Source organism: Lampetra planeri, chromosome 10 (genome assembly GCF_965212315.1).
Source record: "Lampetra planeri chromosome 10, kcLamPlan1.2.h2, whole genome shotgun sequence".
Classification (NCBI taxonomy): Eukaryota; Metazoa; Chordata; class Hyperoartia; order Petromyzontiformes; family Petromyzontidae; genus Lampetra; species Lampetra planeri.
Window position 1 is genome coordinate 14,347,169 of NC_136116.1, and position 15,469 is coordinate 14,362,637.

At 43.7% G+C, this 15,469-nt stretch overlaps 1 protein-coding gene across 1 annotated transcript in view; it reads right to left on the reverse strand.

Annotated features, from left to right (window-relative positions):
• LOC144721068 (receptor tyrosine-protein kinase erbB-4-like) overlaps window positions 1-15,469 on the reverse strand; it is a 249,636-nt gene that overhangs the window by 86,943 nt on the left and 147,224 nt on the right. The window contains exons 9-14 of the mRNA XM_078598401.1: window positions 14,460-14,586; window positions 12,949-13,022; window positions 11,745-11,835; window positions 9,888-10,087; window positions 8,585-8,717; window positions 7,536-7,626 (exon numbers count right to left, since the gene is read on the reverse strand). Coding sequence (XP_078454527.1) covers window positions 7,536-7,626; window positions 8,585-8,717; window positions 9,888-10,087; window positions 11,745-11,835; window positions 12,949-13,022; window positions 14,460-14,586 — 716 coding nt within the window. The remainder of the gene's footprint in view (window positions 1-7,535; window positions 7,627-8,584; window positions 8,718-9,887; window positions 10,088-11,744; window positions 11,836-12,948; window positions 13,023-14,459; window positions 14,587-15,469) is intronic.

Consider the following 15,469-nt stretch of genomic DNA (forward strand, 5'->3'; position numbering starts at 1 on the left):
TCAGTCACTCCGTTGGGAAATACTCCATAGGTCAGGCAGCCAGCGCTGGTTGTGAAAGAAGGGGTCATTTTCAGACGCGCGCTGCCATAACAGCTGAGCAGCAGACATGATGCGCTACTGTGCAGAGGGTGAGCGGAGAGCAACACTCCCGCTAGTGCACTTGTCACAAGGCCACCGCATTCTGCGGCGATCATTAACTTAAAAAAAAGAGTCAAATCGCTGCAATCTGTGTCAAAATGGACAGGCAACAAAAGTACAACGGCACATTGTTCATATAAATTATAGAGATGCTGTAATGTGCAGTGACAATGAAACTGGTGCTATTAAGAGCATAAAGGCAGCTCAGAAACACTAGGTTCTGGCATAAACCTGTGGGTTTATTTTGAGTGAAAAAGTAGCACGTGTAATGAGCGATTTCCGAGACATGTCGTGCAGGGGGCTTCTTCTTATTATTTATTTCTCACACTGGGCACAACACAGGTCAATATATAGATACGTCTCCTCAACTTAGCTACACACAGCCAGCCTACTGCACGGTCCCATCGCCTACATCCCACCACACAGCTGGCTGACTGGTGTGACGATGACTGCGCTGGGAGCCGTGCAGAAGATCTTCCACGCGGCTGAACAACGGAGAGAGATGATGGCGAGCAGCGACGCAGCCACGACCCGGGACCCCACCGTAACAACCCCGAACCTTGGGTCCGCTCCCCCTTATTTACCTCTCGGCATGGCCGGGCTGCGCCTCTGGCCATGCCCCCTTCCAGAACCTTCGAGCAGGTTCCTGGAGCTTCCCGACTAACCCCACCTTTTACCTTTAACCCAGATATGCCCCCCTTCTGATCAGTTGTTACATAACCTTGCCCATATCCTTGATTACTCTTCCAGGCCAGTGGGTGTCACCCTGTCATTACACATGTCAACCAAACATTCTGCACTCGCCATTATCTACAGTTTAATGAACAAAGAAATAACAGTACAATAACAATACGTGGTTGTGATGTATGGCTCTGATGTGTATTTGTGCTGTACCACGTGTTGTTCAGCATGCTGTTGTTCAGCATGCATGGAAAAAAAAACAGAGTATGTTCCGCATGCTGTTAAATTTTTGGTCCCCTCCATATAGGAGCGAAACGTCATGCAAAACGCACACGATACAACCCAAAAAATACATCAGAGTGCTAGGAAATAATAATGTTTGTACAGCTCTGTTAAGACCACATTCAAGAAAATATATTTTTTTCAACAGATAATAACAATAGCATCTTATATATGAGAGGCACATCCATTCCCATGGACTCTTTTTTCAGGAGGGCCCTGCATTGGAATGTTTGGCCAAGCTATTTATGAGGTTTTTTTTACTGCGGGAGGATTTAAACTGGATTTCAATTAGAAAAGCAACATAGTTTATACGTAAAGAAACATTTAATAATTAAAAAATCGGATTTGGTGAGAAACCAGCATACTGCACTGCCATCATGAGCTCTGTGTATCTTCCAACCCTGCCGATATTAGGAAGCCACTGGAGCTATGCACCTTTAAATCTACATGAAACACTCCTTTCCTTAGAGCTGCTTTTTGTGTTGAGTTTGTTGTCCTTTCCTGCACCTCCGATTAGCACGTTGGGTACATACGGTGCAAAAGAAGCTCAAACTATATCCATACATAAAGTTCAGCCTTATGCTGCCATGCCTAGCACTGTGACTCTGGATCTCTATAATCTGTCACCTAGGTCAGTGGTGTATTTATGGCGGACTTTTCACAATAGCTCGAGAAGTGAACAGCCAGCGGACTAGTGGCAAGTGCAGATTTGTGATGCCATCCCAGTGGATGAAACATAAGCCATTTTATGTGTTTAATGATACAGCTGCTTATATATGAATTGTATTGAATCTGCGGTTTAGAAGGAGATCATAGGATGCTGAGCATCAATTTGTTTGCATCTTACCTAAAAAAAAACATGATTAGTTTTCCCATCTCAACCACTTGCACAGCACGCCAGGAAGCTGAAATAAAATGTGCAGGATTTTAGTCACCGCATCTAGTATGTAACCTGTTGTTTGTCCATGTATATAAAAATTAAGATTGCTATTGCTTCAAAAAGGAAAGTCATTTGTGATGTCACTGAAAAACAAGAATGCACAACTATGACCGATTTTGGCAGGATTTTTTAACGTGAAAAAAAGTATTTTGTGGTTAGTTATTTCATTAAGCACTCGAGGTTGACAACATGCTATTATGAGACATTTGAAAGTTAATGTTTCAGTTAAAAAAAATGCTTTCATTTTATTTTGTTAAAAAAACAAAAATAATTGCTTTTCAACATGAACATTATTCAAAACATGACCTTGGACATATTGCTACATTTAAATTGTATTTAAGAGTAGTATTGAACATTTTAATAATACTCATAAATAAATAGTCGTGATAACAATTATTATTACATTTTGGCAACTTAGGTGTTCCATCAGCCTAGTCACCATTGAATTCACGCGGGAAAATTATCTCAAATGTTTTGTTTAAATTAACGTCACATATCCCAACAGTGAGATTTACAGTTATACATCTATTTCATGTTTTAGGTGACCAATATGCTTTACATGGGTTCAGTGAGCTACATTGGGCATCGGTTGAAAGAGGCCGAGTGACGTAATCATCTACCGCGGTCATTCCTGACATGGTGAAATGTTCTTGTCACTGTAGAAGTTCATTTGGTGGACTAATGCAATTCACCTAATGGGGGTGCCGCGGTGGCTAGTAGATGTTATCTCCCTCGCCTGGTATGCTGGAGGTCGTGTATTCGACCCTGACGCCTGCTGTATATTTGGAGTTCGCATGTTCTCCCCGTGGTCGCGTGGATTTTTCTCCGGGTCCTTGAACGTCCAGTGAAGTAATATTTTACGGTTAATACGCCCACGTGACCAGCCAGGGTGACCTGACTGATTTTAACCGCAAACCTCCACAACCAGCAGCTGAAGCGCCGTCGCTGAACCACGTGGCCCCATTCCTCTCACTCCACCCAGGCTTTGATTGGTTAACGTAATGGGCGCGGCCATGTGCTCTACCCATTTAACAGGTTGGCCGAGTGCTCCACCATGCTTATCGATTACAAACGTTAGCCCTGGGGAGTGATTTCCTGGCGGCGTAACAGTCCACTGGTGGGAAATGTGTCAGCTTCTCCACATTGCAAGACAGTATTTTTTGCAGCCTTGGTAAGAGCAGCTTTACAGTCAGAATGCTTTACGTTTTGAAGAAATGCCCACCTGTACTGCATAGTTAAAATCTAATAAAATTTAATAAATCAAACTCTTAAAACGGATTACACAAAACAGTAACATTTAAAATTGACACACATGCTTTAACTGACAAGATAACTCTGATTGTGATGTCCTGTAAAAAATATAAATGCAATTTTTTTTCTGCTTTAGAAGTGGCATTGTGCTTTATATCCATGTTGATGACAAGTGATGACAATATCCAGTCACGTCACCTCTGCTGTAGGTCAGGCCCTCATTAAATATGGGCGGTGACTTTTATCTTCACGAAAAAGTTACGTGCGCAGAAAAGCCTTGTGTCACCATCGCTCACAGCGGTCGCTCGCCACGCGAAGGCTTGTACACATTTACTGTGCACTCTGAAGTATTGAGGGCCTTTGGCGACGCGCACTTTATGACGCATCCCCCTTCGCAGGTAAATTGTGCGGCGATGAAGCCATGGTGCGCATGAAGCACTCAGCTGCCAGGGCTGTGAGATGCCTGCAGAAGTCACTGGAGGATCAGGTTTCTGACCAAATCTGTACAGAGTTTGAGCTTCAGCCCTTGATTTCCCTTTCTTTTTAATGAGGCACCCACGAGGTTGCATCAGCAATGCAAATGTTCAAGAAACTAATAATGCAGAGGCGAATTGGAAGTTCAAAAAGAGCTGTAGAATTAATATGTTCATACTTGGACTCGTTCATTTCCCTTAAGGACCAGTCATTGCTAGTGATTGTATTGATCACCCAAAGTACATAGCAACTATGCGTTCGCTAAAACCGTGGAGATGGTAGAGACAGCACGTAACCCAGTAGAAACAATTGGCCAATGTTTACCTCAGAAACGTGGAGTAGGTCAAGCACAACTTGTTAGCTATCAACCTGGATACGGCATTGCATAACAAGTTCTCAGGCTGGGGCCTTCAGCAGAGCTCTCCAAAATAACTCAGCGACTGAGATGTGGACGTGATGTATCTCGTGGTATCTCGACTGGAAAGGAGATCGTGAAGAACAATATATTTAGGAAGAGGTTTGCAAAGTCGAGGAGGTCGAGAGATGTATTATCATTTTTAGACATCAAGGTAGACATTTTTGATGGACTATGAACATATTCAACTTTCCTATTTAACGATAGTGCGTGTGGTGTTGTACAGGTCAGAGATTCCAGCTATACTCAGCATATCGATGCAGGTGATAGACAATAGAAATCGCACGGCAGGATCGGGGGTTTAGCAACTCATAAATTCAGCTGAAAACATGGGAGATGTGAAATTGCAGATGTTATCGGGACGAGGTTCCGATGGCTTGATGGAGTTTGGAGGAGGGCAAATTACTGATGCGTCCGTGCGTGAGTGGGCAACCAGAGGAGGGTGGCCAAGGACAGGACCTAAAGCCATGCGATGGGACACTGTGAAAACAGACCTTGGAGGGCAGTTTCAGACAATATGGGTAGCTACGGGATCTGGATGAAAAACAAGGGAGCTCTGGCAAAGTGCAGTGGCATCAATGGCACTGATCAGGATTTTGACCTCAGGTGTTAAACTGTTTGTGTCCAGTGGTAATCTTTCTAAAGGACGTCTGTCCATTCTGTTAAATTGTAACACACCACCGCAACCATATGCTGCGGTTGCAGAGTTCAGAAAGCCGTTTCTGAGAACAGATTTGTGGACGCAACAATTTCCTGAGAAAATGACATGGTCACCGGCTGCATTCGGCATTAAAGTGCCCCCTTTGATAGATTCATCCTGATGCACACACCATGTGATCTGACCCCATTTTATGTTACTGACCAAAAGACCCACAAGCATCATAACCAAGGATAGAAATAACTCAACCTTCCCAGAGAAGAATGTTGCATTTTTTTTCAAACATCCTGATTTGAATCTGGTCTCACCACTTGCATGCCAGTGCTGTTCCTGTGCACTCCTCTAAACAGAATGACCTTCCCCTGACCTCTTAGGACCGGGCAAGGCATCATAGCGTGCAAATTCCCCACATCGGAATTGTGCATCCACCAAGGAAACTACCGCCAACAACCCCACCGAACGTGGTGCTAGTTTATTTACCCGTCTCTTAAGATACCTCGTCGTGTGAAGCACACGTCTCGTGAACAGGGGACTCGCCAAGTCACACCTCAGTTGTATTAACGAACCAGGCGAGGGCACCAATTTTTCCTAGATCCAAGATTGTATCGAGCCCTAGAGCTCGGGGTTAAAACTCACCCCCCCCCTGCTCTTTATCAAAGATTGCTGCGGATTCTCTAATATCCTCGGGGAAGGGAGGACCTCAGTTTAACGTCCCACCCTTGCAAACTCCCAGCGAGTCGTGACACAGAGCAGCGACTGAGCACTGCATCGAGGGAGCAGTTGAATTCAGGTGAAAAGAGTTACAGTCCAATCTACTCTGGTTCAAAGTCACACTCTCTTATGAACATATATTGATGTGTTTTGCTTTTTTATACAAGTTTATGAGCAGTATTCTAAAACTGATTGTAAATTATGAGATTTAGTTTCTCTAGTTCAGATCTCAAAAAATGAGGCTGGGTTGTGGTGTGGCCATCAGCTATTTTACAGTAAAAGAAGTGTGGAAATAGGGTTTGTTGATCATTCAAAGGTTGCGTGTGAGATATAAACCTACCAGCAGAGGTGGGACAAAGTCATTGTTATGCAAGTCCAAGTCGAGTCGCAAGTCATCAAATTCATGACTCGAGTCTGACTCGAGTCCAAGTCACATGACTCGAGTCCACATCTCATAGGTGGGACAAAGTCATTGTTATGCAAGTCCAAGTCGAGTCGCAAGTCATCAAATTCATGACTCGAGTCTGACTCGAGTCCAAGTCACATGACTCGAGTCCACACCTCTGCCTACCAGGCATTTGAAGCATTTATATATATGAAGGTAGGATATATATACCATATCCTACCTTCATATAATTAAGTCAATCTTGAAATAGGTTTCAATTTACGTTGTTTTCGCCTTAGGTCGCGCTCTCCAGGGAAGCATCCCCAAAGTAAATACTGTAGCGGCCTTAATGTAATGACAAGAACTATGAACTCGTTCCATGCTGTACGTTGTCCCGCGTGCCGTGCTAAGCACATGCACACTGAGATCTGAATCTGATATTTATTATCAACGAAGACAGCCCGGAATCGCTTCGTTCGGCACGTTGGGACGTGTGTAAATTGGTGGAGTAAATTCGTAATCCCGGAAAAGACGTCGCGAGGACTGGAGTTTGGAAAACTGCTGAACGCAAGGGGGGGGGGGGGGGCAGTGCCGGATTATCCTCGTAGCAAAAGTATCATATGCTACGGGCCCCACACTTTCAAGGGCCCCGCGTTAAATGCTTTCAAGCTATCAATTCCGGTTCAGTGATTCTGCACTTGCTCTATTACTGTAGAACTATACTGCCTTCAACTTTTATGAACGACTGGGTGTTTAAGGTTAGCGATTTGTCGTATTATCTGGCTATACGGCAAATTAAAAAAATACAATAACTTTACTATGCAAGTTGAAAAAATTGTGTTTTAATATTTATGTGTTTTCATTTATTTAGGGCCCCTTTATAACATCATGCTACAAGGTTCCCGCACGATCTTCATCCGGCACTGGGGGGAGAGACGTTCTACGCGCGGCTTTGTGGGCCATCGCGAGCTGACTTCACGTGCGCCGCATGCAGAATCGGCTGCTTGAGTTATCAGCGCTGGTGGGGGGTGGGGGGGGGGGTGTCGTCTCGTCACGCGCAGCTACGCCGGTTCAGGGGCGCAAAGTTGATAGAAACGTCGCTTCACACTTTGTCGTGTGCGCGCGTGCGTCTCGACATCGCAGGCCGTGCTTGGTGCTTGATCGACTGGAATGTCCGCTGTCCCCCCCCTCCTCCCAATAGCGAGTGAGCATTGCCAACAACAAAAGCACATTCGAGTCTAGATTTGTCGTCTATCATATCACCACGCTCGCCCTCCCCATACCCCACACCCCCACCCCTCCCCCCCTTGCGCCCCCCCGCCCCTTTCTTACCTATATAACCTCTAACCACGGCAACTCTCTTTTCCACTTCAGCAAAACATTTTCTTGCTGTGGTTTTCCCACCTGATGATGATTGCTTGTGCTGCAATCGAAACGTCGTGATTTAATTTATTTTATTTTATACCTACGTGACTTTGCCCGAAGAACCAAAGAGTATAGCACATTGAGTGTTTTAAAAAGCGCTTAGTACGGCGGTACTCGCATACATTCCTATTACACCGTGTCACGAAATGTTTTTTTGTGCCCATCTGTTACTCACCGGTCCGTAGCAGGTAGCTGAGTCATTGAACTGCAGACACTCCGTGTCACAGGGCACACATGTCGATCCATCCACAAACTCCCGGTAGGGTCTGGAAAAGAGAAGACCAACATCAGCATTCACATCAACTGCTGCTGTCAGCATTTGACTTGGAATTCAAACGGATTTGTTTTTACCATTCTAATTTTAAATATTTTTTTGTTATTTCTTTTTTTGTGCAGCGACTGGTAACCAAGCAGAGGCAATGGACTCAGCACCCATACGAACCTACTTTAATCATGTTTGCCAGCCCATATCTGGACCCACAAACTCAGAAGGGGTTTTGTTCTCTCAAAATACATTATTAGTCAGCTTTTTCAAATGCATTGTCAAATGAGCCACAGTTAATCACGCATTACACACGCATTTATACCTACATACCGTATGAAAAATATATTTCTGTATTGATACATTCATTTAACGTTTCAAGTCAAATCTGGAATAATTATGAATGCAACAACTAACAAAATGGAATAAAAATTATCGTTTTGAATATGGAATATATTTTCTTGCAAGAGCAACGGGCCGCAGTAGCTGCAGCGTGTGAGATACGGAGGGTTTAGTGGTACATGATGTGCTCAGCCGCACCTTGAGATCAGTGCATGCTAATCTGGTGTTGGTTCCGAGGTGTTTAATATCAGAAGGGTTGAGGGGCTTCAGGTATGCTCTCTGCCTTTGGAACCCCATCCCAAACCATAGCAGGAATATTGCTGGCACAATGAGTGGGTGAATTAGTGAGTGGTTGGGTAGGTGGGTGGGTGAGTGGTGAGGCAAATGGGTGAGTTCATAGGTTATATCAATTTCAAGAATGCAGACCCAATAACATTTTAAGCGAAATGTAAACATTTTTCTTTCATTTGCTTATCCTGAAGCTGGATTGATGAGCCAATTTTGTTTCGCTCTATCGTCAACGTTGCAATTGTAAAGTTTCTCGGGAAGATTCTGCGTGTGAGGAGCGCAACGCGCGAGGCCATGTGTCCCGTATTGTATCGTGGCGGCGTTCCCCTCACCCACTGGCGGTGTAGCAAGCCTCCACACAGGCGCGCCCACGGCTGAAGAACCTGCAGGAGATGCACTGGTCAGGGCCCGGTCCCCAGCAGCCGTAGTTCGAGCACAAAGGGTCACACAGCATGCCCTCTGAGGCTGCACACGCAAAGGGGCATACGTACACACGCGTGTGCACACGCGCACACACATGTGAACAGATGTGTCGGTGTGTGTATGTGTGTATGTATCAGCCAGTCATCTCGGTCATCTCAGTCAGTTGACCCGTGGCACCTGGGTCTGCCCCGTGACCTCCTGCCAGCGGGCGTTCGACACTTCACGTGGTCTCAAGGTGCACATGGCCTGGCACAAGCGTCGTGGTGACGTCACCGCCACTTAGTGGCGATTGGCGGTTGTTGTAGTGTATGTATGGATTCAAGCGCACACGACTGCTGTGCACATGCAGAGAGGTAATTATAATTGTTGTCGGTGAGACTCATCAAGGGTGTCAAAGGGAGGACTAACCTGCAGTTTACTTTAACTTTGTATCGCGTATCTCAGCAGTCAGAGATGGTTCCATAATTAAATTATGGCAATGATTTTCAAAACCATATCAGGTTCCTATCGCTAAAAGCTGCAGCTTTAAACGGGCTGCTCTCATGTTAACTTTGACGAATTGCTTTGAATGTGACACTTCCACACGCCATTCACTCTGAGTGGTGTATGCCACTAAGCTGTACGATCAGCTGAATATATTCCAAGCAGAATATATCAGCGCCACACATGCCACACAAATACTGCAATGTGCACCAGACCCCAAATCTGGATGTGAGATTGTAAGGCAAAGTGGTAGACGTGGCGTAGCCATTTTATCGATTCAGTAATTTGGAGGCAGCGTTGGTGTTTCATCCAGGGAAGATCATCTGTGAGACCCCCCATATGCTGGGATGCTATCTAGCTAGGAGATGGCAGTGGACTAAGTGGGCCCATGACCTATTCATGCAAAGCTTTGAGTGGTTTCAGCCCATGCATTGGTCTCCTTTGGATTATGTGGTTTATGATACCATTTTCGAAACATGTATTAAGACAATTTGGCCAAGCTTCCCAATGCAGGGTCCTCCCACATGTGTGCACGTACGTTGAACTTCTTTCGCGCCGTACGGAGCCAACCATGCTAATCGGAGGTGCGGGGGCAGAAGGACAACAAACTAAACGCAAAAAAGCAGTTCTAAAGAAATTCGTTTCTATTGAGGACTTCTCGCTTAAATAATAACCAGGCTCGTTTGTGAATGGCAGGCAGAGGGCGACAGTCAAGGGGGATAGACGCACTGCAGTTGGGGGGAGGCTTGTTGTCGTGGATGAAGGGCGTCTGTCGCTCGCTCATGAACACCGACGTCCAGTTGATGGTGTTGTAGTAGCATAGGCGCTCGTTCTGCTTTAAGTAGACGTTGCCGGCGCTGATCTCGTGCAGCGATGCCAGGCCGAGTGCCGTCACCGTGGGAATACGTGCAACGAGAAGCGAGAAGCCCCTGAAGGGATTGACACAGAGCACCGTCAACGGTTGGATTCGACCTGCCTCGATTAAGCAGCATCTTGAGACACTGCACCAAAAACAGTGGAATGCGGGCAACCCTAGGACACCGACGGATATGTATTTATTTGAAAATAGACGTTCAGTCATAGGCAGAGGGAAAGAGGAAGGTCTTGAGGCTGGGCAAGAAAAGGTACAGGGGATCGACAACAGAGAGTTAACTAAAACTACACTATAATTTGTTTTTACCAGGTAAGGCCCACTTAGCTATATAGCTTTATTTTAGAAGTGACCTGGCCACAAATGATCGCCCTACGAAGTGGAATATTACGTGGATATTTATAGCAGACAAATACTCTAAACGCATGTTGATTTTAAATGTGGAAGGAAAAACCGGAGGACCAGGAGAAAAATCCACGAGCCCACGGGGAGAACATGCCAACACCATATATGCAAACGTCAGGGTCGAGATCGAACCCACGACCTCCTGTATACCAGGCGAGGTGGGTGACATCTCGCTATTGTTGCTCTGTATTGTGGAGACAGCAGAGGAGAAAAGCGACCTGGCGTTGGGTGAGGAATGTCTGGGGGCTATGACAAAAGGCCTTGAAAGGAGATGGCCTAGGTATGGGAAAAGAGATATTCGTGCGGTGGTGATCACCAAAAGTGACTGGTGCCACTTATTGTGAGAGAGATGGACTTGGTGTTGGAGATGACGAGATTGAGAGTGTGACCATGAGAGCGAGCAGTAGAGGAGATAGATCCATGTTTGCCAAGAGTGACTGGAATACGATTGAGATACCATTCGACGGATCATCAACATGGATGTTCAAATAATTATTGGTAAAGATAAGTGGAGAAGGGAGAACTGAGTTCGAGGTTAGACCTTGAAAGTCAGACGTGAAGGTTGCATTTTGCTTCGGTGGATGGTAGATGACAGAGAGTTTGAGGGTGTAAGGTAGTGGAATATGAAGGAACAGATGCTAACAAATAAATACAAATTAACATTGTACGGTGTGAAAGAAGTTTAACATCTATACAACACCTAACTTATGGAATAACCAGTTAAGAACCACCTATATCAGCACAGGCTGTGACGGCATCTGGATTTTAGGAATTATTTGTTATACTAATGCTCCATAAAAAAGGTAGTACAATGACACATCACTCAACTTAGATTTATTAGGTTGTAAATCCACATAATTTGCATTAGCATGCAAGGGTACTTCATAATTAAAACTCTGACAACAATAATACTACAGTAATAAAAATTAATTGGCCAATCAGCCCAGCTCAAGGATACATTCATGGAACATAAATGCATTCTTACATTTGACTTATAAGATTTGACTGTGACTGCAATCCTACTGGGATCATAAACATGAAAACTTTTTGTTTCAAGTAGTTTGTTTTTGCCAATATACCTTGAAAAAATATACAAAGTATCGCATGCATTTTAAATATGAATATATTTATTTTAAAAAGTAATGTTTCCATTTTTTTTTTTACAAATGAATTATAATTAATTGGATATTTAAAAATAAACATGAAAAGTACACACAGGGTAATACGAGGAATTTCTGAAGAACACAGGACATCAATATGGAACAAGCTGTCCATGCAGTCTGATCTGTCAAGGCCATTACACTTTGTACCTTTGTAAAACTCTGCCACGAATTGTGGTCAAGTTCTCAAACACCCCAAAGTCTGTCATGTTCCGTGGCCAGGCCTGGATCATCAAATAGCCTGTAAAAAAATCACGGTAATACATTTTTAACTTTAAAGCCATTACAATGTACTTTGTTCATGACTAAAGCTGCTTATAGCCATAATTATATGCTCGTAGCTGCAATTAAAAACATCTATTTAAATGTTTGGGCATGGAAAAGTGAGGTATGAAAATACATTCGCTGGTAAAAATGTAAAATAATGGTATCGCCACTGGTTAAGTAACAGGCTCAGAGGCTGAACATATTTTACTTAGGGTGTCGGTAAACAAACGCTGCCATAAAACTGAAACACACATTGTTGGGGTAGAAGTACATGCCTCTAATGAAGCTATTGAGGCAGAGTTGGCGAATCATGCAAAGATCACAAAATGAACGAGATTCCTAAAGTTATTTTAGAAGATGGCAGTACAGCACGTGTGTGTGTGTGTCCCATCTGTGTGGACGTTTAAGTGCTGCCCATTTGTATACAAGGCCTCCTGAATATGAATCTCGCGACTCACGGCCACTTCCCCGGATGGATAAATAAACTATGACTATTACGTGTTGTAACGAGGCGGGATTTGTTAAGGGATTGTTTGTTGACGATGGTGGGCCCACTCTGCAATGAAGGCTTTAACAGCAGGGATTTCGTTGCACAGTAGCAGAGGAAATCATTAGCACCCATGCAGATTGTGGCAAGCTGAGCAGGACTTTGTGGCCAATGTTCAAAATAGCTGCGAGGTGGCTCATGTTACTAATCCATATTTGTAAGCACCCACATTCGTTAAGTTTTAGAATTAAGAATCCTTTATTTTACAGGGTAAAAAAAACACTGATATTCGTGTGAACTTTGCAAGAAAAAAAATACATGAGCACTGCTAATAATTAATTGTTGGATAGTTTCAACTATATTTACCTGTTTAATTCATTTATTGTGCTGTTTTCTGAAATGAACTAAATCCCTTCGTTTTCAGTTTGTTCATTTCGAGTACTTCACTAAAACTCACCCAAAATAAATAACTTTTTTTCCATTGCTCAAGGCCACTATATATGCAATTATCAATACAACCTATATGCTATATTGTTTACAGAAATCAAAAGTACAACAACCCATGAACAATGGACAGTGTTTATTTTGTCTTTAGTTTACCTGTGACTTCCTTGACGCTGCGAAACACATTTAACTTCTCAGGTTCAAGGGGAGGGATTTTCATGTACGAATCCCTGAAAAGAATACAAGAAAATTTCACAACACAAATGGATAGACAACAAATAATATTTGGATTTGCTGCTATTATCTGCGGCCTTAGTAGCCTCCAAAAAGCACAAACTACCACGTCAAAGAGGCACCAGCACCATATTGTGCTCTGTCTCTTGGATGAGAATAAAACTCCACGTTCTCCATTGTGCATGCATTATGTAACCTGGCACCGGCAATCCCAAACAATAACTCAATCTAGATGCTAATGCAATGGACATAAATAACACAGACGCAATAATGCCAGAAATGCAACATTGAGTATGCACGGGACTGGCAGAGATACGTAAGGAAGAGTGATCCTCCCTTGTTCCGTGGGCAATTTTACTTGTAAAGTGCCTTTTGTTCACTACAAAGTGCATCAGTTGCACGGGAACTGTAACTCTTCCACACTAGTAAACTGCGGCCACTTCCACAATGTTGCAATTTGTCTCGATGTTGCATTTAATCGCAATGCACACTCGGTCACAAAACTCTCCAGCGTTATCACATTCACTCGGAAAAAAAACATTGACGCTACAAGCTGTCTCAGGGATATGGGGGGGGGGGTTATTGTTGACTGAGTACTACATTGAATGTTTTTGTAGTCTCGTTAGAATCTCAGCAGGTATAGCTGTAAATATAGCTCTCATGTAGCGCATCAAAGACATGGAACCCCGATGTGTGATGCTGCATTTCACGTAAATTATAATTTAATACTATGTAGAGTACTGACTTAAACGCAAACCAAAATAGCAATATAATTTGCAGTAAATAAACAACAGAAGAGACAATAATGAACAATTATTATACTCCATGAGGCATTATGGTTTTCATTATAACGTTAATTATGAATTCATCAAGCGTGCTAATGAGAATAAAGTAATTGAAGTATAAGACTTCTCAATACCTGTGTGTATTTAAACATCTGGCTCAACATTCCCTTCAATATAAAATATAATGGACATAATATAATATGCAGTGTAAAGAGTCTGAAAACAAATGCATTTCTAGATATTCTACAAGATACCGGAGGGCTGATTTATTGAAGATGGGGGGGGGGAGAAATAAGCGTGAAGAACAAACGTATTGTTATTTATTTTTGTCTGTTTTTAAACAAGAATGGAAGGTTACCGAGGTCACAGAGACAGAGAGAGAACAAAAACTACGAGTCTCATAAAGCAGAAAATAAAATGTGAGATTGAGGGCTCCGTCACACGCCCGAAGTTGAACGGCGTTGAGTTAGAAGTGCGGACGGCCAGGGGAAGGCAGTGCTGAGACATTGAGGCGCAGCAGAGAACGAATGGTGACCTCCCAGCGCTTGCCGGCTACATCCCGCACGGACATTGCCAACCAGCAGACGGTACCAGCGAAGGGGCTGGAGTCAAACGGTGGACATGCGAGACTGCGCGCCGACTGCGTACCCCTTGATCCCCGTGACGAGGAAGGCGATGTTCCCGTTGATCTTTGTGCAGTTCTCAAACGTGTCGATGTTTGAAGCGTCCACGGTCTGCGCGTGGCTCAAGTTTCCTGTCCCGATGCCATCGCACGCTGCAAACCAGAGGGTCGTCCGCGCGCATTCCTTAACTCCTCGGTCAGCACGCGGTAGCTGTCAGCTTCACGCTGCTCCACCCTCAACCATTTCTTACTGAAGCCCCCGTGATCGTGTTCGCGTGGATCCCACCCAGCCCACGTGACATACATAACAATACAAACCCACGTGTGCCGTGATATTCAAGGCCACGTAAAAAAGCAAGAAAAACACCTAAAAATTAATCACATTCCTCATCCATTTCAGTCATTCGTGAACTTTAATATAAAAGTATAATTTTCCCCTTTGCGTGGGACATTTGAACATGTGACATATTTCCTATATATTTCATTTTTCATGAATTTTGAATGAGGGTGGCTTGAATTCAAACTAACACGGTTAATGGAGCTAAGAATGCATGAATCCGATCCAAGAATAGAAATCTTCCTTGCCATCATCTCGCACCACATCACGGCCTTTCTTTATCACTGCAGTACTCAGATGACGTGTACGTGATGAGCCACTTCGTTGAGCTATCATTTGTGGCAAGGTCGCTTCTGAAATATAAATGAATAGCTCAGTGGACTATACCGGATAAGATTTTTTTAAACGTTTTATTTGTATACATTTTACGTGGTTTGTTTACCTTTCCAATAATTTGCACTCCTATCGTATTTTTGCTTTTTTTTATTGTTGTAACGTCTTAACCCCTCCCGCCCCCGACTGGACATGTGTAAAAAAGAGCTTCATAGCTCATCTGATTCCTCCTGCAGTCCAATAAAATATTCTGATTCCGATGAGCTCGGCTGTGTTTCATTTTGATAGTCTGTTGTTATTTCAAAAGAATGTCCAATAATATATGAAGCTACGCACTTAATAATCCTGGCTCTCCCATAAGTGATG